Source organism: Mus caroli, unplaced genomic scaffold (assembly GCF_978045245.1).
Source record: "Mus caroli unplaced genomic scaffold, Mus_caroli_1 scaffold_8, whole genome shotgun sequence".
NCBI lineage: Eukaryota > Metazoa > Chordata > Mammalia > Rodentia > Muridae > Mus > Mus caroli.
Window position 1 is genome coordinate 132,546,332 of NW_028227263.1, and position 26,550 is coordinate 132,572,881.

The following is a 26,550-nucleotide window of genomic DNA, read 5'->3' on the forward strand; positions in this document are numbered from 1 at the left end:
TGTCCCTGTCTCTGTCTCTGTCTCTGTTTCTTTCTCTCTCTCTCATATCTATCTTTTCCAATCCACTCAGTGAAGCATAGTCCCAGATCTTCAAGATGATCCTTGGAAGACATATTGCTCACTGATAAGGTAAACTGAGGGTGGTGCCTAAGGAGGGGCTATCTGTTTTTCATAACCTTTAGTGAGATTATCTGAGTCTATACTCTGTGCTTGGTGAATATACTTTTTAACCAGAAGAACAGTGATAGTTGTTGGCTTTTTGGCCAAGATGGACAGATTCGAAATTACAGGAGGTCCGGCTCGATGACCCATGGCTGTCATCTCAGTACACAGGAGATTGAGGCAAGAGAACCGACTTCCAGGCTGACCTGGATGACACAACAAGATACTATCACCAAATACCCATATATGAGCATGGTGTTAACTGTGTGTAATCTAGGATGAAGATGTAAAGTAAGTGAAGGAGTGATGAGCAAGTAAAGGGCTGAGTAAGGCCTGAGAAGTTCTGTCTGTCCGGAAATACCTGAGGTCTGAATCAAGGAAAAGAAGTCTCACTATGGGAAAAAGTGATAGGATTACAGATGGTAGGGACAACATGTGCCAACACCCTAGAATGGAGACAAATAAGATGAACCACAGTGTGGGGCTGAAGGAGTGCAATAGATGTGTCAGAGTGATTGGGAGGCTTAGGTGGGCTGGGGCCTGTCTGTGGAAGGCTTGCTAGGGTTTGGAGTCTAACAGTATGATGGGAAGTTTAAGATAGTAATGCATAACCAAATGAGACCTTGGAGCAAGCATCACATTGTGATGTTTTGGGTTTAATTTTAAGGTTGGTGAGATGTCTCAGTGGGTAGAGGCACTTGGCCCCAAGCATAAATTCAATTCCTGTGTCTCACAGGGCAGTGGAATACAACATTGCCAAGGGTGTCTCTAAAATCTCCAATGTGTGTGACATAGTTTGAGATTCTCTCTCTCTCTCTCTCTCTCTCTCTCTCTCTCTCTCTCTCTCTCTCTCTCTCTCTCTCTCTCTCTCTCTTTCTCTCTCACACACACAGTGTAATATGTTTAAATGTGAAATGAATCAATTATTATTAATTTAGTAAAACTAGAACATTTTTTTTGTGAGTTCCTGAAAATATCATAGGACCTTAAGCTGTCATATGCCTAGTGGAGACAGTTTTTAGTTCAAGTGGCTCTGTATTACTGCTGAGGCTATTTGCTGTAGTCCTTGGACAGACCCTGTCCAGAGTTCAATGTGTCTCTTCCTTCCCCAGCTGCTTCATAACCTCAGGAATGTGTACTTCAAGACTTCTGATGGAAATAAGATTATGTTTGATGCCAATGGAGATTTGGTGACACAATTTGACATTTTCCAAGGGAAGAAGACCCCTGAGGGTGTATTTCACTTGCTTCATGTAGGCTTGATAGACCCTCAAGCCTCTTCAGGGAACAAAATGATGGTCCAGTTGAAGGAGTATCTCCAAGTGAGTTCTCTAAATGCAGAGATAACTGTTGTTCTAGGGTTTCCAAGTTTCTAGGAAAGTCCAAATCTGGGGTTCCTCATGTCTACCTGTACATGAATTCAGTGTTGGTCTGGATTAGGGCGGTGTATTTGAACAGATTATGCTCTTTCCTCTGAATGATACTGATTGACCAGCAAAAATGTACATCAGAACTGGGGTTGGAGAGATGTCTCAGTGGCTTGCTATGCAAGCACAAAGTCCAGACTTTGGATCTCCAGAACACTTATACATGCTAACTGGGCAATATGGTCTACCTGTAATTTCATTCCTGGAAAGTGGAGACAAGTAGATGCCCAATCAAGCTAACTAGTAAGACTCACCATAACATTTACCTCTGGGTTTGAGCCTCAATGTGCATAGTGGAAAAATCAATGAAGGATGAGTCCCAACATTAACCTAGGGCCTCCACTGCCCTATGTACATAGATGCACATAATCCCATGTAGCTGCAAAAACACACACACACATATTTATACCATACATGTGTGAAAAATGAGAGAAAAGGACATACTAGACTCCCAAAAGAGCACCTGCTTTTTTTTTTTTTTTTGAGTATTTTCATTGTCTGTGTTCAGGAACTGCTCTGTGAAGAGGAAGATATTGACTCACTAAGTCAACACCTTCCCATGTGCCACCTAGGAAGTAGACTCAGCAGACACTCTCAGGTTACTTGCTGTGATACATTTCCCCATCCAAGACAAATACCTGAAAAACAGTATAAAGTGAGGAAAGGCTTTAATTGAGTCATGGTATGAGAGGACCAAGGCCTGATAGGTCCTTTGCTTTGGGTGTGTGTGGTTGAGGCAATATGTCTTGGCAGCAGGCATATGTGGTGGAAGAGGTTCCCAATTCATGGGGACCAGTGAATGGGAGGTAGCACTATAGATAGATAGGTTAACATATTACATCTTACCAATGCCTAGCCCCTGAGCCACACTTCCTCCAATTAGGTCCCATATCCTATTTATTCCTCCTATGGGGAGCCCTGCTAATTAATGTTGCAGTCTATGATGACTGGATAGTTCCTCTGACCTTTGCACAAAATGAAGGATTCCTTTACTAGCAGGGCTTCCCCTTCTCTGATGTTGTCTGGGGATCCTGACTTTCAACATCCTCTACCTGGGGAAGGTTGAGTAGTCCTTGGCAGATCTACAGACTTCCTTCTCTCCCTGAGAAAAAACCACTCAGCAAGTACCTGGGATTCCTGGAATGCCTCTCAATACAAACATGCCATCCATAGAATTTAAACCCTAGGAAACAATTTTCTTTCTTTTTCTATTTTATTTTAATTAGGTAATTTCTTCATTTATACTTACAATGCTATGCCAAAAGTCCCCCATACCATCCCCCGACTACCCTAGACCCCCACTCCCACTTCTTGGCCGTGGTGTTTCTCTGTACTGAGACATATAAAGTTTGCAAGACCAATGGGCCTCTCTTTCCACTGATGGCCGGCTAGGCCAAATTCTGATACATATGCAGCTAGAGATAGGAACTCCAGGGGGTTCTCGTTAGTTCCTATTGTTGTTCCACCTATAGGGATGCAGACCCCTTTAGCTCCTTGGGTACTTTCTCTAGCTCCTCCATTGGGGGCCCTGTGATCCATCCAATAGCTGACTGTGAGCATCCACTTCTGTGTTTGCTAGGCCCCGGCATAGCCTCACAAGAGACAGATATATCAGGTTCCTTTCAGCAAAATTTTGCTAGTGTGTGCAATGGTGTCAGTGTTTGGAGGCTGATTATGGGATGGATCCCTGGGTATGGCAGGCTCTAGATGGTCCATCCTTTCGTCTCAGCTCCAAACTTTGTCTCTGTAACTCCTTCCATGGGTGATTGTTTCCAATTCTAAGAAGGGGCAAAGTGTCCACACTTTGGTCTTCATTCTTCTTGAGTTTCATGTGTTTTGCAAATTGTATCTTATATCTTGGGTATTCTAAGTTTCTGGGCTAATATCCACTTATCAGTGAGTATATATCATGTGAGTTCTTTTGTGATTGGGTTACCTCACTCAGGATAATGCCCTCCAGGTCCAACCATTTGCCTAGGAATTTCATAAATTGTTTCTTTTTAATAGCTGAGTAGTACTCCATTGTGTAAATGTACCACATTTTTTGTATCCACTCCTCTGTTGAGGGGCATCTGGGTTCTTTCCAGCTTCTGGCTATTATAAATAAGGCTGCTATGAATATAGTGGAGCATGTGTGTTTCTTACTAGTTGGAGGATCTTCTGGAGAAGGTATGTCCAGGAGAGGTATTGTGGGATAATCCGGTAGTACCATGTCCAATTTTCTGAGGAACCGCCAGACTGATTTCCAGAGTGGTTGTACAAGCTTGTAGTCCTACCAACAATGGAGGAGTGTTCGTTCCTCTTTCTCCACATCCTTGCCAGCATCTGCTGTCACCTGAATTTTTGATCTTAGCCATTCTGAGTGGTGTGAGGTGGAATCTCAGGGTTGTTTTGATTTGCATTTCCCTGATGATTAAGGATGCTGAACATTTTTTCAGGTGTTTCTCAGCCATTCAGTATTCCTCAGGTGAGTATTCTTTGTTTAGCTCTGAGCCCCATTTTTTAATGGGGTTATTTGATTTTCTGGGTCCACCTTCTTGAGTTCTTTATATATATATATATTACATATTAGTCCCCTATCTGATTTAGGATAGATAAACATCCTTTCCCAATCTGTTGGTGGCCTTTTTGTCTTATTGATGGTCTCTTTTGCTTTACAGAAGCATTGCAGTTTCATGAGGTCCCATTTGTCAATTCCCGATCTTAAAGCACAAGCCATTGCTGTTCTATTCAGGAATTTTTTCCCTGTGCCCATATCTTTGAGGCTTTTCCCCTCTTTCTCCTCTATAAGTTTCAGTGTCTCTGGTTTTATGTGGAGCTCCTTTATCCACTTAGATTTGACCTTAGTACAAGGAGATAGGAATGGATCAATTCGCATTCTTCTACATGATAACTGCCAGTTGTGCCAGCACCATTTGTTGAAAATGCTGTCTTTTTTCCACTGGATGGTTTTAGCTCCTTGGTCGAAGACCAAGTGACTATAGGTGTGTGGGTTCATTTCTGGGTCTTCAATTCTATTCCATTGGTCTACTTGTCTGTCACTATACCAGTACCATGCAGTTTTTCTCACAATTTTCTGTAGTAAAGCTTTAGGTCAGGCATGGTGATTCCACCAGAGGTTCTTTTATCCTTGAGAAGAGTGTTTGCTATCCTAGGTTTTTTGTTATTCCAGATGAATTTGCAGATTGCTCTTTCTAATTTGTTGAAGAATTGAGTTGGAATTTTCATGGGGATTGCATTGAATCTGTAGATTGCTTTTTGGCAAGATAGCCATTTTTACAATGTTGATCCTGCCAATCCATGAGCATGGGAGATCTTTCCATCTTCTGAGATCTTCTAGAATTTCTTTCTTCAGAGACTTGAAGTTTTTATCATAGAGATCTTTCACTTCCTTAGTTAGAGTCACGCCAAGGTATTTTATATTATTTGTGACTATTGAGAAGGGTGTTGTTTCCCTAATTTCTTTCTTGTTTTTTATATATTTTTATTACATCTTTTCCTCAATTAAATTTCCAATGCTATCCCAAAAGTCCCCCATACCCTCCCCCCCCCACTTCCCTACCCACCCATTCACAGTTTTTTTTTTTTGTTTGGCCCTGGCGTTCCACTGTACTGGGGCATATAAAGTTTGCATGTCCAATGGGCCTCTCTTTCCAGTCAGCCTGTTTATCCTTTGTGTAGAGAAAGGCCATTGACTTGTTTGAGTTAATTTTATATCCAGCTACTTCACCGAAGCTGTTTATCAGGTTTAGGAGTTCTCTGGTGGAATTTTTAGGGTCACTTATATATACTATCATATCATGTGCAAAAAGTGATATTTTGACTTCATCTTTTCCAAGTTGTATCCCCTTGATCTCCTTTTGTTGTGGAATTGCTCTGGCTTGGACTTCAAGTACAATGTTGAAAAGATAGGGAGAAAGTGGGCAGCCTTGTCTAGTCCCTGATTTTAGTGGGATTGCTTCTAGCTTCCCACAATTTACTCTGATGTTGGCTACTGGTTTGCTGTAGATTGCTTTTATTATGGTTAGGTATGGGCCTTGAATTCCTGATCATTCCAAGACTTTTATCATGAATGGGTGTTGGATTTTGTTAAATGCTCTCTCCGCTTCTAAGGAGATGATCATGTGGTTTTTGTCTTTGAGTTTGTTTATATAATGGATTACATTGCTGGATTTCCGTATATTAAACCATCCCTGGAATAAAAACTACTTGGTCACGATGGATGATTGTTTTAATGTGTTCTTGGATTTGGTTAGTGAGAATTTTATTGAGTATTTTTGCATAGATATTCATAAGGGAAATTGGTCTGAAGTTCTCTATCTTTGTTGGATCATTCTGTGGTTTAGGTATCAGAGTAGTTGTGGCTTCATGGAATGAGTCGGGTAGAGTACCTTCTACTTCTATTTTGTGGAATAGTTTGTTCAGAACTGGAATTAGATCGTCTTTGAAGGTCTGATAGAACTGTGCACTAAACCCATCAAGTCCTGGGCTATTTTTGGTTGGGAGACTATTAATGACTGCTTCTATTTCTTTAGGGGATATAGGACTGTTTTGATCATTAACCTGATCCTTATTTAACTTTGTTACCTGGTATCTGTCTAGAAATTTGTCCATTTCATCCAGGTTTTCCAGTATTGTTGAGTATAGCCTTTTGTAGAAGGATCTGATGGTGTTATGAATTTCTTCAGGATCTGTTGTTATGTCTCCCTTTTCATTTCTGATTTTGTTAATTAGGATGCTGTCCCTGTGCCCTCTAGTGAGTCTGGATAAGGGTTTATCTATCCTGTTGATTTTCTCAAAGAACCAGCTCCTTGTTTGGTTGATTCTTTGAATAGTTCTTCTTGTTTCCACTTCGTTGTTTTGTCCTTGAGTTTGAGTATTTTCTGCCATCTACTCCTCTTGGGTTATTTTGCTTCCTTTTGTTCTAGAGCTTTTAGGTGTGTTGTCAAGCTGCTAGTGTGTGCTCTCTCTAGTTTATTTTTAGAGACACTCAGAGCTATGAGTTTTCCTCTTAGAAATGCTTTCATTGTGTACCATAATTTTGGGTATGTTGTGGCTTCATTTTCATTAAACTCTAAAAAGTCTTTAATTTCTTTCTTTATTTTTTCCTTGACCATGTTATAATTGAGGAGAGTGTTGTTCAGTTTCCACGTGAATGTTGGCTTTATATTATTTATGTTGTTATTGAAGATCAGCCTTAGTCCATGGTGATCTGATAGGATGTATGGGACAATTTCAATATTTTTGTATCTGTTGAGGCCTGTTTTGTGACCAATTATATGGTCAATTTTGGAGAAGGTACCATGAGGTGCTGAGAAGAAGGTATATCCTTTTCTTTTAGGATAAAATGTTCTGTAGATATCTGTTAAATCCATTTGTTTCATATCTTCTGTTAGTTTCACTGTGTCACTGTTTAGTTTCTGTTTCCTTGATTTGTTCATTGATGAAAGTGGTGTGTTGAAGTCTCCCACTATTATTGTGTGAGGTGCAATGTGTGCTTTGAGCTTTACTAATGTTTCTTTAATGAATGTGGCTGCCCTTGCATTTGGAGCATAGTTATTCAGAATTGAGAGTTCCTTTTGGAAGATTTTACCTTTGATGAGTATGAAGTGCCCCTCCTTGTCTTTTTTGATAACTTTGGGTTAGAATTTGATTTTATTCGATATTATAATGGCTACTCCAGCTTGTTTCTTCAGACCATTTGTTTGGAAAATTGTTTTCCAGCCTTTCACTCTGAGGTAGTGTCTGTCTTTTTCCCTGAGATGGGTTTCCTGTAAGCAGCAAAACATTGGGTCCTGTTTGTGTAGCCAGCCTGTTAGTCTTTGTCTTTTTATTGGGGGAATTGAGTCCATTGATATTAAGAGATATTAAGGAAAAGTAATCATTGCTTCGTATTATTTTTTGTTGTTAGAGTCGGCATTCTGTTCTTGTGGGTTTCTTTTAGGTTTGTTGAAGGATTGCTTTCTTGCTTTTTCTACGGTGAAGTTTCTGTCCTTGTATTTTTTTTTTTCTGTTATTATCCTTTGAAGGGCTGGATTTCTGGAAAGATATTGTGTGAATTTGGTTTTGTCATGGAATGCTTTGGTTTTTCCATCTAAGGTAATTGAAAGTTTGGCTGGGTATAGTAGCCTGGGCTGGCATTTGTGTTCTCTTAGTGTCTGTATAACATCTGTCCAGGATCTTCTGGTTTTCATAGTCTCTGGTGAAAAGTCTGGTGTAATTCTAATAGACCTGCTTTTATATGTTACTTGATCCTTTTCCCTCACTGCTTTTAATATTCTATCTTTATTTAGTGGTTTGGTGTTCTGATTATTTTATGTTGGGAGGAATTTCTTTTCTGGTCCTGTCTATTTGGATTTCTGTAGGCTTCTTGTATGTTCATGGGCATCTCTTTCTTTAGGTTTGGGAAGTTTACTTCTATAATTTTGTTGAAGATATTTGTTGGCCCTTTAAGTTGAAAATCTTCATTCTCATCTACTCCTATTATCCGTAGGTTTGGTTTTCTCATTGTGTCCTGGATTTCCTGGATGTTTTGACTTAGGATCTTTTTGCATTTTGCATTTTCTTTGATTGTTGTGCCCATGTTCTCTATGGAATCTTCTGCACCAGAGATTCTCTCTTCCATCTTTTCTGTATTCTGTTGCTGATGCTCATATCTCTGGTTCCAGATTTCTTTCCTAGTGTTTCTATTTTCAACATTGCCTTTCTTTGGGTTTCTTTATTGTGTCTACTTCCCATTTTAGTTCTTATTGGTTTTGTTCAATTCCATCACCTGTTTGTTTGTGTTTTCTTGTTTATCTTTAAGGACTTGTACCCCTTTAGTAGTGTTCTCCTTTATTTCTTTACGTGAGTTATTCAAGTCCTTCTTGATGTCCTCTACTATCATAATGAGATATGCTTTTAAATCCAGGTCTAGCTTTTCGGGTATGTTGTGGTATCCATGACTGGCTGAGGTGGGAGTGCTGGGTTCTGATGATGGTGAGTGGTCTTGGTTTCTGTTAGTAAGATTCTTACATTTGCCTTTAGCCATCTGGTAATCTCTGGAGTTAGTTGTTATAGTTGTCTCTGGTTAGAGCTAGTTCCTCTCGTGATTCTGTTAGCCTTTATCAGCAGACCTGGGAGACAAGCTCTCTTCTGAGTTTCAGTGGTCAGAGTACTCTCTTCAGGCAAGCTCTCCTCTTGCAGAGAAGGTGCACAGATATCTCGAATTCGGATCTGCCTCCTGGCAGAAAATAAAGGCCTGAAACAGGGCCTGTCTCAGAAGCTGTGTCACTTCTGCCTGTCCTAGAAGCTGTTCAGCTTCTGTAGCACTCTGACCTACACAGTCTAGCCTCTGAGAGATCCCAGACCGGAGATGGCTCCCCAGGTTGGTCGGACACCTCTCCTCTGGCAGGGATGGTGCCCAGATGTCTGGAGCCCGAAACGGGGCTCTCCCCAGAAGCTGTGTGGCTTCTGTCTGTCCCAGAAACTGTTAGCTTCTGTAGTCCACACTCTCACCTGCACAGACTAGTCTCGGAGGGATCTGGGAACCAAAATGCTCCGGCCAACAATTTTCATTTATCCTGAAAGTCCTTCCTACTCTCCAGAGTCCATATAAATCTCTGGTTCGTCCTGAATAAAGTCCCCACAATAAAAATATGTGCACAAGTTAAGATTGTCTACGAGAGCTGTTTTATTGAAGACAGTCAGAGAAGGCCTTTGTCCATAAGAGCTGTAATACTAAGATCCTCAGATCTCCTCACCTCCCATACAGCTGAAACAAGACCCTGCAGACTTACCTGAAGTGGAAACTTAAGGAGCTTTTGAGAGTCAGTTGTGTTAAAATGTGTTTTATTGGGACAAACATATAAAAAAATGTTTTCCTGAAGTGGACACAGGTAAAAACAGACAGACACATAAAGGAATGTTTAGCTAAAACAGACACAAGAGAAAAGATGTTTTGCTAAAACAAACATGTGAAAGGACATATGATAAAGGATTCTTTGCTAATGACAAACTTATATTTTCCATATTACATTGTGTAGTTGAGCTCCATATGTTGAGACTCCATAGAGAAAAATGCACCAAAAATCTTCTGGTGGTGTGTTGCAGTTTCTTCCTGCTTTTTTGGACTTGAACTGATTGGCAGAATAATGTCAGTTGACATAAATGCACATGCTAAGACAAAACATGTGCTAAGACAAGACTAAAGGAAGATGTAATATTCAGAGGGCACCAAAACTTAGGATACCCAAGATATAAGATACAATTTGATAAACGCATGAAACTCAAGAAGAATGAAGACCAAAGTGTGGACACTGTACACCTTCTTAGAATTGGGAACAAAACACCCAGGGAAGGAGTTACAGAGACAAAGTTCTTAGCTGTGATGAAAGGATGGACCATTTAGAGACTGCTGTATCCAGGGATCCGTCCCATAATCAGCTTCTAAACGCTGACACCATTGCATACACTAGCAAGATTTTGCTGAAAGGACCCAAATATAGCTGTCTCTTGTGAGACGATGCCGGGGCCTAGCAAACACAGGAGTGGATGTTCACAGTCAGCTATTGGATGTATCACAGGGCTCCCAATGGAGAAGCTAGAGAAAGTACCCAAGGAGCTAAAGGGATCTGCAACCCTATTGTTGGAACAACATGATGTACTAACCAGAACCCTGGAGCTCTTGTCTCTAGCTGCATATGTATCGAAAGATGGTCTAGTCGGCCATCAATGGAAAGAGAGGCCCATTGGACTTGCAAACTTTATATGCCCCAATATAGGGGAATGCCAGGGCCAAAAGAATGGGAATGGGTGGGTAGGGAATTGGGGGGCGCTATGGGGGACTTTTGGGATAGTATTGGAAATGTAATTGAGGAAAATATGTAATAAAAATATTAAAAAAATATTCAGAGGGCACATAAAAAATTGATGTACAGTAACAGAGAGTGAGCAAGGCTTACATATAAAGCATATACATATACATATATACATATACGATGCTTGTTGGTCTTGAGTCTTCACTGATATTCACTGCACTGAGAGAGACACAGCTGAGAACATCTGGCATTCCTCTGGGTCCCTACTACTGACTTATGCTGAGGCATAGGCCTGGCTATCTCTACTAGATAGTGTCACCACTGCTGATTTGTGTTTTCTATCCTGACTCTACTAAACTAGACTACTAAATTATCCATGAAATGCTTATGAATGGATTGGTCTGAGACTACTGGCTCCTATAAACTAAACTGCTGATTTCCAAACAACACAGATGAAAGTTACTAAAAAAAAAAAAAATCAAACATTCCATTTCTAAATAGGCCCCCTTTCCCCATATCCTTTTTTTTTTTTTTTTTTTTTTTTTTTTTTTTTTTTTTTTTTTTTTACCACTACCTCTGGTGGGTAATGGAGTAAAAGAAAGGTTAAAATATATAAAACCCATAATTAAACATAAAATTAAAAAAAATTAAAATTACATCCACCTATTACAGACTCTGCCTCATCCTTCCAGCCTGATGTGCAGTGGTGGTCTAGACCCCACGAGAGCGAGGAAGTAGAGGATATGAAATCGCAGTTGGACCCTGAAACACATACCACACTTGGTCTACAAAATAGTTCATGAAATTAGGAGTCCATTGAGGAATTGATCCATTGATTAAGTCAGATGCATCAAGATCCATCATTCTTCAAAACCCCACCATCTGCTAACCAATGGTCCTACACAAAGGACTGGTAAACATTTGAGATTCAAACACTAATAACTATGCTCCTTGTTACTAGGTGCCCACATCCATCTGCAGTGAAAGCTGCCTTCCAGGGTTCAGCCAGGTACCCCGACTGGGAGCCCCTCACTGCTGTTTTGATTGCAGTCCATGCCCTGAGGGACAGTTTACAGACCAAAGAGGTAAGACCTGATGGACCTGGAATCTGAGTGATTCACAGGGCACTGTGAGCTTCCTGTATGCTTCCAATGTCTTAGTAACTGTCTACTGTTATAAAGAGACACCATGACCTAGGCAGTTTCTAAAAGAAACTTATTGAAATGGGCTTACTTTACTCAGCCTGAGTTTCACAGGCTGAGTCCATGGCCATAATGGCAGGAGGCAATCAGGCATGGTGTTACACCAGTGTCTGAGAGCTTTAGTTCTGATTCACAGGCAGCATGCAGTTGTTAATGTGGAGAGTGGACCTGGTGTTGGATTTTGAACTCTCAGAGGCCATATCTTGTGACACACCTCCTCCAATAAGGCTACAGCTCCCAATCCATCTCTAACTGTCCACCCTGTAGGAACCAAACATTCAAATATATGAGCCTATGGGGGCCATTCTCAGTCATACCACCTCTCCCATCTACTGAGGTGTGCCAGTCTTTGCTTTCCTGTGGACTTAGGTAGAAACACCATTGAGAATGCTTCCCTTATACTTATTCCTTGGTAAGTGCTTTATTGAGAAAGACAAATGAATCATCCATAATTGCACAGCCTAATGGATTGTCCATTGGCAAACATTGTAAAAGTAAGTGCTTTTATATTTCAGCACTTGATTTAAATAACAACATGGAGACTTTTGTTTGTATTAAAAGCTTTAGTCACTATAGCTGGGTAGATTCTGAGTTATTCTAACCTGAGAATGCTGGCCTTGCCTACTTCCCATCCCCATGTTCCATTATCTGACATCTTAGCCTTGCCATGGCAATTTCTTTTTCATGTGTGTTTTAATGGGAGATGTTGGAGATGGTTTTGTGCACTGTGTCCTCAGGTGCCGATTGCTGTGCCCAGCAATCTGGTTGTAGTCTAGACACTAACATAGTCAATCATGTCCTTCTCAATGATGTGCAAAAATTATATTCTATTACCTCTGATTCAGCCTATAGCTGGGCAGAAGAGAATAGGCTGAGACTTCAGATATCCATCAGGCATTGCCAAGCAATTGGAGAGTGTAAGAGAGGAAGAAGAGAAGGACCAGGAAGATTCATCATGGGCTGGGAAGTAGGTAGCTATAGAGAATTAGAATAGATGAATGTCTGCTTATTATCTCATCTTTAGTTTACTTACTGGGAAATACAGTTCCATTTTGAGAAACTGATGGACAAGACTTTAACAAATGAACATTTTGGGTACAACTCTGTCTAAAACATTTGTTAATATGACCTTTTACTATTGGAGAAAATTTCAGCCACTAATAAGGTCACATAATTGAAGTGGATTGTTGCTGGTCAGTGTTGTCAACTCAGTGATTTCTAGGTTCAGTAGAGATCCTTTCTCAACACCAAAGGTAAAGAGGGTCTAGAGAGATGGTTTCTCAGTTAGGAGCTCCCACATGATGGCTCACATCCATGTGTAACTCCAGTTTCAGGGGACCTGATGCCATCTTCTGATTTTTGTATATACCACACATTCACATCATGTCCATATATATGTACAGACAAAACACTCAAAAAGTAAAATAAAGTAAATCTTAAAAGAATAAGTTGTTGAGACTAGGAAAATGGGTTTGAACACTCACTGTCAACGTTCACAACCTGAGATCAGCTCCTGAGACTCACATGGTGGAAGGAGAGGACCAAAGTCCTGACCTCCAAGTGCCCGCCATGGCATGTTTGAGCCCCCATATATACATATACATATCAAGTATGTATAAATATATAAGCTATATATAAAATACTGATAAATTTGGTTAGAAAAATAAGGTGTCGGAAATGATTGAGAAACAATATCTGATGATAATATCTGATCTCCATATGTATGTGCCCCTAACATTTATACATGTATGCACACACAAACATGCCCACACATAAACTCACATACATTAGGTAGAGTTGTGCAGTGTTATAATCACAACATTTAAGAGGATGAGGAAGGAGGTCGAGAAATTCTAGGTAATCTGCCACTCAACTACTTCAAGGCCAGCTTGAATTACAGGAGACATTGTTTTAAGACAGAAACAAAATCCTCACATAAAGCAGATATAGAGTATACATTTTTTCTTTGTGTCTCTTCTACTAGTATTACCTATTCTAACCCTGTTCACCAAGATTAATTCATAAATATATTACTTGATGGAAAGCCTGCAAGAGCAGGAAATGTTTAAGATTCCTTCCTTCAGAGCTAATATAGTTCCTATAGTGTTATAGAAATGGTGTCGTTGTGTCTCCCATAGACATGAAGAGATGCCTTCTGTGCCCCAAGGAGCAGTACTCAAGCCACACCAGAGACCATTGCCTCCCGAGGACAGAGATCTTCTTGGCCTTTGAGGAACCACTGGGATTCATATTGGCTTTGGTGGCACTCTTGCTGGCTGGTCTGGCTGTCCTGGTTCTTGGAGTGTTCCTGAAGCACCGGGATACACCTGTGGTCAGGGCCAACAACAGAACTCTCAGCTACTTCCTCCTGATATCTCTTTCTTTGTGTGCCCTGTGTGCTTTGCTCTTCCTTGGGAGACCCACTGTCATCACCTGCCTCCTCCGTCAGACTATCTTTGCGGTGGTATTCACAGTGGCTGTCTCCTCCGTTCTGGCTAAGACTCTAACAGTGGTCTTGGCCTTCAGAGTCACCAGTCCACGAAGCAGGATCCAGGTATGCCTGAGCTCTGGTGCTTCTACTTCAGTGGTCCTCATTGCTTCCTTAATACAGGTTGTTCTTTGTGGGATATGGTTGGTTACCTCTCCACCATTCCCAGACATGGATATGATCTCAGAGCCCCAGCACACTCTCATCCAATGCCATGAGGGTTCTGGTGCCAACTTCTTCTGTGTGCTGGGTTTCTTGGGTTTCCTGGCAGGGGGTACCTTCTCTATGGCTTTTCTAGCCAGAGGCCTTCCAGATGTCTTCAATGAGACCAAGTTCCTCACCTTCAGCATGCTGCTCTTCTGCAGTGTCTGGACAACCTTCCTTCCCCTGTACCACAGTGCCCGGGGAAAGTCCACTGTGGCTGTAGAGATCTTTTCCATACTTGCCTCCACTGCTGGGCTTCTGGGTGGCATCTTTATCCCCAAGTGCTACATCATCTTGCTGAAACCTGAGAAGAACACCCCTGCCTCGCTAAGGCAAGGCCACCAGGTACAGCACAATAGGCAGTGTGAGATGCTCCAGAGAAGATGTGTGTCCTCAGGAGAGTCACTAGGATCAAGTTTATGATTGTGACTCAGTTTCTTTGTGGTTCATAAGGTATCTAAAAGACAGATCAAGTGAGATACTTAGGACAAAACACAAATGACTTGGGTTTAAAGTAGACATATCGATGTTTACTGACTATTCTCTCTATATGTATTGTTAAAAGTCCTTACCATTAAAGTTTGTTAAGGACAGCCTAGAAGATGTCTGAATGGGTAAAAATGCTTGCCAGTGAGCATGTCAACACGAATGTGATACCCTTCTAGACACATGGTAGAGGGAGCGAAGTGACATCAGTTATCTACTTGGTAATCATAGCATACCCCTCACATGCATAACCACAAAATATTAATGCCAAAGTGCTAAAAGTATCATGAGGTGATGATGATGATGATGATGATAATGATGATGTCAAGGTTTGCTGAGCATGTGGGAAACTGACAGGCAGAACATTTTCTGCTTTTACTGTGGTTTCTTTTGTGCTTCTAAATTTTCTGTTTTATCTATCTATCTATCTATCTATCTATCTATCTATCTATCTATCTATCTATCTATCTATCATCTATCTATCTATCTATCTATCTATCTATCTATCTATCTATCTATCTATCTATCATCTACCTTATTTTCAGCCCCCCCATCTCCTTTCATCACTCCCTCACAGTACTCTCTCTCCTCTTTTTCACCTCTGAGAATGGTGAGGTCCCTCTGGGGAACCAACCTATCCTGGTACCTCAAGTCACTGCAGGACTAGATATATCCTCTCCCACCAAGTCCAAAACAAGACAACCCTATTAGGGGAAGAGGATCTACAGACAAGCAGTGGAGTCAGGGTATGCCCCTGCTTCATTTGTTGTGTGACCCACATGAAGATTAAGCTACGCATCTGCTTCATATATGCACAGGGTTGTGGAATTTTGGGCGACACCTGTGTTTAGCCCATGCATGTTCTTTGGTTGGTTGTTTAGTCTCTTGGAGTTCCCAAATGTCTAGATTAATTGACTCTTTTGGTTGTCATGGAATCCCTATCCCTCTGTGTTCCTCAGTCCTTCCTCCAACTCTTCCACAAAATTTCATGAGGTTCATGAAATGTTTGGCTGTGAGTCTCTGCATCTGTTTTGGTCAGCTGCTGGGTGGAGTCTCTCAGAGGACAGTTATGCTAAGCTCCTGTCTGCAAGCTTAACAGACTATCACTTAGTGTCAAGGATTGGTTCTTGTGGTTTGCTTTTATGTGTTACTTGGTCTTTTTTTCTCGCAGCTTTTAAAATTTTTTCTTTATGTACATTTAGTGTTTTGATTATTATGCAGCAAGAAGGATTTTCTTTTCTGGTTAAATCTATTTGGCTTTCTATAAACTTCTTGTAAATTTATAGGCATCTAAGTTATGGAATTTTTAAAAAATGATTTTGTTGAAGATATTTTCTGGACCTTTGAGCTGGGAATCCTCCCTTCTTTTATTCCAATTGTTCTTAGGTTTGGTCTTTTCATAGTGCCTCAGATATCCTGGATGTTTCATGTCAGGAAGTTTTAGATTTAACATTTTTATTGACTGATGCATCAGTTTCTTCTATTATATCTTAAATGCCCATGATTATGTCTTCATTTCTTGTATTTTGTTGATGACCGTAGTTCCTGTTCTCTTCCCTAGGTTTTCATTCTCTAGGATTCACCCAGTTTGAGTTTTCTTTATTGTTTCTATTTCCATTTTCAGGTATTGAGTGGTTTATTTCATTCTTTACCAGTTTAACTTTATTTCTGGTATTTCATTAAGGAATATATTCATTTCCTCTTTTATGATTTTTATTAGATGTTTTCTTATTTACATTTCAAATGTTATCCCCTTTCTTGGTTCCCTCCTATCCCATCCTTCCTCCCCTTGCTTCTATGAGGGTTTTCTTCCACCCACCCACCCACTTCTACCTCTCCACCCTCGATTTTCCTATACTGGGACATCTATCGAGCCTTCATAGGACCAAGGACCTCTCCTCCCATTGATGCCTGACAAGGCCATCATCTGCTTCATATGCAGCTGGAGCCATGTGTACTCCTTGGCTTATGGCTTAGTCCTTGGGAGCTCTGGAGGGTCTGGTTGGTTGATATTGTTGTTCTTCCTATGGGTTGAAAACTCCTTCAACCCTTTCAGTCCTTTCTCTTACTCCTCTATTGGGGACCCAGTGCTCAGTCCAATGGTTGGCTATGAGCATCTGCCTCTGTATTTGTAAGGCTCTGGCAGGACATCTCATGAGACAACCATATCAGGCTCCTTTCAGCATGCACTTCTTGGCATCCACAATAGTGTCTGGGTTTTGTAACTGTATATGGGATGAATCCCCAGGTGGGACAGTCTCTGGACAGCCTTTCCTTTAGTCTTTGCTCTATACTTTATCTCCATATTTGCTCCTGAGAGTACTTTGTTCCCCTTCTAAGAAGGACCAAAGCACTGACACTTTGGTATTCCTTCTTCTTGAGCTTCATGCGGTCTGTGAGTTGTATCTTGGGTATTTGGAACTCTTGGGCTAATATCCACTTATCAGTGAGTGCATACCATATGTGTTCTTTTGTGATTGGGTTACCTGACTGAGGATGATATTTTCTAGTTCCATTCATTTGCCTAAGAATTTCATGAATTCATTGTTTTTAATAGCTGAGTAGTACTCCATTGTGTAAATGTACCACATTTTCTGTATCCATTCCTCTGTTGAGGGACATCTGGGTTCTTTTCAGCTTCTAGCTATTATAAGTAAGGCTACTATGAACATAGTGGAGCATGTGTCCTTATTATAAGTTGGAGCATCTTCTGGGTGTATGCCCAGGAGTGGTATTGCTGGATCGTCTGGTAGTACTATGTCAATTTTCTGAGGAACTGCCATACTGATTTCCAGAGTGGTTGTACCAGTTTGCAGTCCTGCCACCAATGGAGGAGTGTTCCTCTTTCTCCACATCCTTGCCAGCATCTGCTGTCACCTGAGTTTTTGCACATAGCCATTCTGACTGGTGTGAGGTGGAATCTCAGGGTTGTTTTGATTTGCATTTCCCTGCTGACGAAGGATGTTGAACATTTTTTTAGGTGCTTGTCAGTCATTCGATATTCCTCTGTTGAAAATTCATTGTTTAGGTCTGTACCCCATTTTTAAAAATAGGGCTATTTGATTCTTGGGGGTCTAACTTCTTGATATCTTTGTTATATATTGGATATTAGCCCTCTATATGATGTAGGATTGGTAAAGATCTTTTCCCAGTCTGTTGATTGCTGTTTTGTCCTATTGACAGTGTTCTTTGCCTTATAGAAGTTTTGCAATTTTATGAGGACCCATTTGTCAATTCTTGATCTTAGAGCATAAACCATTGGTGTTCCGTTCAGGAAAATTTCTCCTGTGCCTATGTGTTTGAGGCTCTTCTCCACTTTCTCTTCTTTAAGTTTCAACATATCTGGTTTTATGTGGAGGTCCTTGATCCACTCGGACTTGAATTTTGTACAAGGATGTAAGAATAATTTTATTTGCTTATTTCTACATGCTAACTGCCAGTTGAATTGGGATCATTTGTTAAACATGCTATCTTTTTTCCACTGGGTGGTTTTAGCTTCTTTGTCAAATATCAAGTGACGATAGGTGTGTAGGTTCATTTCTGGGTCTTCATTTCTATTCCATTGATCTTCCTGCCTGTCTCTGTACCAATACCATACAGGTTTTTGTTTGCTTGTTTGTTTTTGTCTTTTTTTTTCCTTTTTTTTTAAATTAAGTATTTTCCTAGTTTACATTTCCAATGCTATCCCAAAAGTCCCCCATACCCACCCCCCCCCAATCCCCTACCCACCCACTCCCCCCTTTTGGCCCTGGCGTTCCCCTGTACTGGGGCATATAAAGTTTGCCTGTCCAATGGGCCTCTCTTTCCAGTTATGGCTGACTAGGCCATCTTTTGATACATATGCAGCTAGAGACAAGAGCTCCAGGGTACTGGTTAGTTCATATTGTTGTTCCACATATAGGGTTGCAGTTCCCTTTAGCCCCTTGGGTACTTTCTCTAGCTCCTCCATTGTGGGCTGTGTGACCCATCCAATAGCTGACTGTGAGCATCCACTTCTGTGTTTGCTAGGCCCCCGGCATAGTCTCACAAGAGACAGCTATATCTGGGTCCTTTCAGCAAAATCTTGCTAGTGTATGCAATGGTATCAGCGTTTGGAAGCTGATTATGGGGTGGATCCCTGGATATGGCAATCACTAGATGGTCCATCCTTTCGTCACAGCTCCAAATTTTGTCTCTGTAACTCCTTCCATGGGTGTTTTGTTCCCATTTCTAGGAAGGGGCAAAGTGTCCACACTTTGGTCTTCATTCTTCTTGAGTTTCATGCGTTTAGCAAATTGTAGCTTATATCATGTGTATCCTAAGTTTCTGGGCTAATATCCACTTATCAGTGAGTACATATTGTGCGAGTTCCTTTGTGATTGGGTTACCTCACTCAGGATGATGCCCTCCAGGTCCATCCATTTGCCTAGGAATTTCATAAATTCATTCTTTTTAATAGCTGAGTAGTACTCTATTGTGTAAATGTACCACATTTTCTGTATCCATTCCTCTGTTGAGGGGCATCTGGGTTCTTTCCAGCTTCTGGCTATTATAAATAAGGCTGCTATGAACATAGTGGATCATGTGTCCTTCTAACCAGTTGGCACATCTTCTGGATATATGCCCAGGAGAGGTATTGCTGGATCCTCCGGTAGTACTATGTCCAATTTTCTGAGGAACCGCCAGACTGATTTCCAGAGTGGTTGTACAAGCTTGCAATTCCACCAACAATGGAGGAGTGTTCCTCTTTCTCCACATCCTCACCAGCATCTGCTGTCACCTGAATTTTTGATCTTAGCCATTCTGACTGGTGTGAGGTGGAATCTCAGGGTTGTTTTGATTTGCATTTCCCTGATGATTAAGGATGTTGAACATTTTTTCAGGTGCTTCTCTGCCATTCGGTATTCCTCAGGTGAGAATTCTTTGTTCAGCTCTGAGCCCCATTTTTTAATGGGGTTATTTGATTTTTCGACAACAAAAGGAGATCAAGGGGATACAAATTGGAAAGGAAGAAGTCAAAATATCACTTTTTGCAGATGATAGGATAGTTTATATAAGTGACCCTAAAAATTCCACCAGAGAACACCTAAGCCTGATAAACAGCTTCAATCAAGTAGCTGGATATAAAATTAACTCAAACAAGTCAATGGCCATTCTGTACACAAAGGATAAACAGGCTGAGAAAGAAATTAGGGAAACAACACCCTTCTCAATAGTCACAAATAATATAAAATACCTTGGCGTGACTCTAACTAAGGAAGTGAAAGATCTGTATGATAAGAACTTCAAGTCTCTGAAGAAAGAAATTAAAGAAGATCTCAGAAGATGGAAAGATCTCCCATGCTCATGGATTGGGAGGATCAATATAGTAAAAATGGCTATCTTGCCAAAAGCAATCTACAGATTCAATGCAATACCCATCAAAATTCCAACTCAATTCTTCAACGAATTAGAAAGTGCAATCTGCAGATTCATCTGGAATAACAAAAAACCTAGGATAGCAAAAACTCTTCTCAATGATAAAAGAACCTCTGGTGGAATCACCATGCCTGACCTAATGCTCTACTACAGAGCAATTGTGATAAAAACTGCATGGTACTGGTATAGTGACAGACAAGTAGACCAGTGGATCAGAATTGAAGACCCAGATATGAACCCACACACCCATGGTCACATGATCTTTGACAAGGGAGCTAAAACCATCCAGTGGAAAAAAGACTGCATTTAACAAATGGTGCTGGCACAACTGGCAGTTATCATGTAGAAGAATGCGAATTGATCCATTCCTATCTCCTTGTACTAAGGTCAAATCTAAGTGGATTAAGGAACTCCACATAAAACCAGAGACACTGAAACTTATAGAGGAGAAAGTGGGGAAAAGCCTCAAAGATATGGGTACAGGAGAAAAATTCCTGAATAGAACAGCAATGGCTTGTGCTGTAAGATCGAGAATCAATAAATGGGACCTCATAAAATTGCAAAGCTTCTGCAAGGCAAAAGACACCATCAATAAGACAAAAAGACCACCAACAGATTGGGAAAGGATCTTTTCCTATCCTAAATCAGATAGGGGACTAATATCCAATATATATAAAGAACTCAAGAAGGTGTCTTTTTGTTTTTTATCACTATTGCTCTGTGGTACAGCTTGCCTTTTCTTTGACTGTTGTGTCAATGTGTTCTATGGTAACTTCTGCCCCTGAGATTCTCTCTTCTATCTCTTGTGTTCTGTTGGTGATGCTTGCATCTGTGACTCCTGTTTTCTTTCCTAGGTTTTCTAACTCTAGGGTTGTCTCCCTTTGTGATTTCTTTATTGTTTCTATTTCCATTTTTAGATCTTGGATTGTTTTGTTCATTTCCTTCCCCTGTTAGATTGTGTTTTCCTGTAACTCTTTAAGGGATTTTTGTGTTTCCCCTTGTAGGGCTTCTACCTCTTTACCTGTGTTCTGTATATCTTTAAGGGAGTTATTCATGTCCTTCTTAAAGTCCTCTATCATTGTCATGAGAAGTGATTTTAGATCTGAATCTTGCTTTTCTGCTATGATGGTGTATCCAGGACTTGCTATAGTGGGAGAATTGGGTTCTGATGATGCCAAGTAAGCTTCGTTTCTGTTGCTTATGTTCTTATGATTGCCTCTTGATATCTGATTATCTCTAGTGCCACCTGCCCTCACTATATCTGACTGTAGCCTGTCCTTCCTGTGTTCCTGGTTATCTCAAAACTCCCCAGAGTCCAGTTGTCTCTCTTATCCTGTGATTCTGGGATCCTGTGATCCTGAGATCCTGGGTGTTTCAGAGTTCCTGGGAGTCAAGCTGCCTCTTGAACCCTGAGATCCTGGTTTGACCACCCTCCTGAGATTCTGGGATCCTGTGATCCTCTGATCCTGGGCGTTTTAGAGCACCTGGGAGTGGAGCTTCCTCTGGATCTTGTGGGACTGACTGTGGAGTTCACACCCAAAGTCTGCTTAGGGCACCTGCTCAGGCCAGAAGGAATCCTAGCCACTGGTCGAGCAGGGGTTCCTGCATCCATGGATTCCTTTTGTCCCAGTTACTACCTGTGGTGTTAGAACAGATGTTGAGTCCTCCTCATCTAGATCCTATGATGCTGTGCATGTTAGGGTGCCTCGGAGTGGAGCTTCCTCTGGGTGTTATAGGACTGGCTGTGGAGTTTGCATACTCATTTCCTTTTTAATGACCTCTATCATTTTCATAAACTTGGATTTAAGGGCATTTTTTTCCTGCTTCATCTGTGTTAGAATATTAAGGATAGCTGAGCTGTGATGGTCCCATATTGCTCTGGCTGTTGTAGATTGTGCTCTTATGTTGGCCTCTAGTCATGTGGATTTGGGATTATTATATGTTTAATTGCTGATTTCTGAGTTAATCTTTGTTGGAAAAGTATTTTTTTTTTGATGTTTCCCCCCTTGGTTTCTGTTTCCTCTTGGCCTTCTTGCCTGATTTGTCTGGGCTTCTGGTGACCAGACTTCAGGTCTAGAAGGGTATCCCTGCTGGAGTTTTTGTGGTCTCTATGGCCTTTGAGATTTGGATGCTAATGTTGCCTCAGAGGTCTCTAGAACCATCGTGACCTGGGATCTCTAGTGCCTCCCTGGACTTCTGGAAAGCAGGAGGAGTTGTGGGCCATAAAATGGATTTCAGGGGATGGGGTGCAGTTTATGGGTTTTGGTGTGCTTTAAGAGAAATTGGCAGGTGTAGGGCTTGTTGTGGGGACTTACTGCCACAGACCCTCTAGGTTCCTTTGTCTTTGTGGAACAGGTCTCTAGTTGCAGATGGGCAAGCAGTCATCGAATAAATGACAGACAGACTCAACACAAGATGTTGTGTAGAATCTGAATGTAATTTGTCAAATTGAGCATCAAACTTTTTATACAGAAGAAAATAGGGAAGTTAGGTGACATGTCAGCAAGGTACAAATAAGGTTACCGGATGCTTAATGACTCTTACACAAAACAGAGGAATGTAAACATAAAGACTGGCAGGAACTGGACAATAAAACAACTGAGACAAAGTCAGCCCTAGCTAAGGTCAGCTATAGTCTTAGAAACCAGGTATGAGGTCTTTAAACTCCTAGGGCAAGGGCTTTAACACCCAAGTCATGGTTCTAATTAGGGAATTCCGCTCTAGCTAATCATCTCATGAATAATGCAATACTCTAAAATCACAGCCCGATCTACTTCCTAAACCATTGTAAATTCCTATATATGGGAGCGACATGACTTTTATTCTAAGTAATAGTGTAATACTAGAGGCAATTCTGAATGTCCAACATTCTTACTGAATTCCAAGTCCATGGTCAGCTCAAGAACACTGGCTAAGGCTTAGCTATGTCAGAATTCAATCTTAAAAGGCACTTATTTTTTTTAATATTTTTTATTACGTATTTTCCTCAATTACATTTGCAATGCTATCCCAAAAGACCCGCATACCCCCCCACTTCCCTACCCACCCATTCCCATTCTTTTGGCCCTGGCATTCCCCTGTATTGGGGCATATAAGGGACTAATATCCAATATATATAAAGAACTCAAGAAGGTGGACTCCAGAAAGTCAAATAACCCCATTAAAAATGGGGCTCAGAACTGAACAAAGAATTCTCACCTGAGGAATACCGAATGGCAGAGAAGCACCTGAAAAAATGTTCAACATCCTTAATCATCAGGGAAATGCAAATCAAAACAACCCTGAGATTCCACCTCACACCAGTCAGAATGGCTAAGATCAAAAATTCAGGTGACAGCAGATGCTGGTGAGGATGTGGAGAAAGAGGAACACTCCTCCATTGTTGGTGGGATTGCAAGCTTGTACAACCACTCTGGAAATCAGTCTGGTGGTTCCTCAGAAAATTGGACATAGTACTACCGGAGGATCCAGCAATACCTCTCCTGGGCATATATCCAGAAGATGTGCCAACTGGTAAGAAGGACACATGCTCCACTATGTTCATAGCAGCCTTATTTATAATAGCCAGAAGCTGGAAAGAACCCAGATGCCCCTCAACAGAGGAATGGATACAGAAATTATGGTACATTTACACAATGGAGTACTACTCAGCTATTAAAAATAATGAATTTATGAAATTCCTAGGCAAATGGATGGACCTGGAGGGCATCATCTTGAGTGAGGTAACAATTAAAAGGCACTTATAATAAAATAATACTGAAAGAGAGCACGTGGATCCATACACCAGACTAACGCAGGAATAGGGTATGAGTATACAGGTTAATGAGAACGCCTAAGCTCCAGGAGGTGAGTTTCTGTGAAACTCTTTGCCTAGTGAGTGCTTCCAGGCCTCTTGGCCTGCCAAGCAAACTTCACTGAAGTGTGCATAGCAACTTACCTGGTGTTCCTGGTGCTGGAGAGCCTCCAGGAAAGTTAATTTGGATAAAGATTTTTGATCTTACTGGTTTTCTCAAAGAATCAACTTGTTTTATTGTCTGTTCATTTCAATTTTATTGATTTCTGCCTTGAGTTTGATTGTGTCTTGCCCCTACTTTTTTTGAGTGTGATTTCTTTCTTTCTTTCTTTCTTCTTTTTTTTTTTTTTAGAGCTTTCAGGTGTACTGTTAATTCACTAGTATGAGATCTTTTAATTTCTTTTAAATGTAGGCACTCAGTGCTATCTATGAATTTGCCTTTTAGAATCACTTTCATCTTGTCCAATATGTTTAGGTATGTTTGTGTGTTTATTTTCTATGAATTATAGAAAGCCTTTAATTTCTTTCTTGACCCATTTTTTCATTCAGTAGGGAGTTGTTCAGTTTTCATTAGTTTGTAGGCTTTCTGTTGTTTCTGTTGTTGACATTCAGCTTAAATTTGTGGTAGTCAGATAGCATGCAGGGTGTTATTTCAATTTTCTTGTGTCTGTTGAGACTTGCTTTGCATTTGATATTGTGGCCAGTTTTGTAGAACATTCCATGAGATGTGAGAAGAAGGTATATTCTTTTGTCTCTGTGTGAAATATTCTGTAAATATCTGTTAAGTCCATTTGGCTTATAGTGTCAGTTATCTTGAGCATTTATCTGTTTAGTTTTTGTTAAGATGGCCTATTTGTTGGTACATGTAGATTTATTGAAGTCTCTCAATATCATCGTATGAGGGTCAATATGTAATTTAAGCTCTAGTGTGTTTATGAACTTGAGTCCTTTGTGTATGTGGCATAGATGTTAAGAATTATTATGTTCTATTGGTGGAATTTTCCTTTGATGAGTATATAAGGAGTGTCATTCTCCTGATTAGGTTTGAAGTCTATTTTGTCAGATACTAAAATGGTTATTTCAGACTGCCTCTTAGGCCCATTTGCTTGGAATATTGTTTCCATACTTTTACTTTGAGGTAGTATCTACCCTTAATGGTAAGGTATATTTCTTGCACCAGAAGGATGGATCCTGTTTTTTCATTTATTGTATTCATCTGTGTCATTGTATTAGAGAATTGAGAATATTGACATTGAGAGATATCAAAGACAAATGTTTGTTGATTTCTGTTATTTTGTTTGTTTGTTGTTGTTGTTGTTGTTGTGGTGGTGGTGATGGTGTGTGTGTGTGTATGTGTGTGTTTGTGTGTTTCCCTTCTTTTGATTTGCTTCTCTGGGATTATTTTTTCTCTGTAGTTTTTGGATGTATTTAAACTCTTCACATTGAAATTTTTCTTCTAGCATCTCTTATAGAGCTGGGTTTGAAGATAAATACTGCTTAAATTTGTTTTTGTCATGAATTGTCTTATTTTCTCCATGTATTGTAATTGAAAGTTTGCTGAGTATGGTATTAAATGCTGTCTGGCATCTGTGATGTCTCAGAATCTGCAGGACATCTTTCCAGGCCCTTCTGGGTTTTAGAGTCTCCATTGAGAAGTCAGCTGTAATTCTACTGGGTCTGCTTTCATATATTACTTGGAATTTTTCTCTTGAAGACCTTTAACCTTATTTTTTTATTCTGTACATTTAGTGTTTTAATTATTATGATCTGAGGTGGATTTCTTTTCTGGTCCAATCTATGTGATGTTTTTATGATTCTTGTACCTTTCTAGGCATCTCCTTCCTTAGGACAGGAAAGTTTTCTTTTTTGATTTTATTGAAAACATTTTCTCTGCCTTTGACCTGGGTTTCTTCTTTCTATATATCTTATATTCTTTGTTTAGTCTCTTCACAGTGTGGCAGATCTTTTTAGATGTTTTGTGCCATTTTTTTTTTTTTTTTAGATTTAACATTTTTCTTGAACAATGCATCCATTCCTTCTATCATGTCTTTGATGCCTTAGATTTTTCTCTTTCCTTTTTTATATTCTGTGGGTAAAGCTTGCCTCTGTGATTCCTATTCAAGCTTCTATATATTTTCATTTCTGGTTTCTCTCAGTATATGTTTTCTTTATTGATTCTATTTCTATTTTCCCATCTTGAACTATTTTATTCATTTCCTTCTACTGTTTGTGTATTTTCGGATATCTCTAAAAGATTTATTTTTCATCCTTAAGGACTTGTATCATATTCATAAAGGCTAGGGTCTTTTCTTGTGCTTGACCTATGTTGTAATATTTAGCCTGTTGTGATAGGGTTGCTGGGGCTAATGGAGATAAATTTTTCTGGCTGTTTTATGTATTTTTTAAAAATAATTTATTTTTATTTTTCTGAACATTTGCACCTTTCTTGCATGTATGTTGGTGTGAGGGTTCCATATTACTGGAACTGGAGTTACAGACAGTTGTGACATGTGTGTGCTGGTAATTGAACCCCAGTCTGGTAGAGCAGGCAGTGCTCTTAATCACTGAGTCATCTCTCCAGCCTTTGTTTGTA

General features: G+C 40.3%; 1 protein-coding gene across 5 annotated transcripts in view; it reads left to right on the top strand.

Moving 5' to 3' along the window:
• The window catches only part of LOC110297227 (vomeronasal type-2 receptor 26-like), a 56,318-nt gene that overhangs the window by 9,162 nt on the left and 20,606 nt on the right, over positions 1-26,550 (top strand). For 4 of the 5 annotated variants that reach the window (XM_085842249.1, XM_085842245.1, XM_085842248.1 and 1 more), the window contains 3 exons: positions 1,275-1,484; positions 11,349-11,472; positions 13,728-15,103. In XM_085842249.1, the coding sequence (XP_085698375.1) occupies positions 1,275-1,484; positions 11,349-11,472; positions 13,728-14,704 (1,311 nt within the window). In that variant the 3' untranslated portion in view covers positions 14,705-15,103. Of the gene's footprint in view, positions 1-1,274; positions 1,485-11,348; positions 11,473-13,727; positions 15,104-26,550 lie in introns of those variants that run through there. The other variant, XM_085842246.1, reaches the window with a different exon arrangement.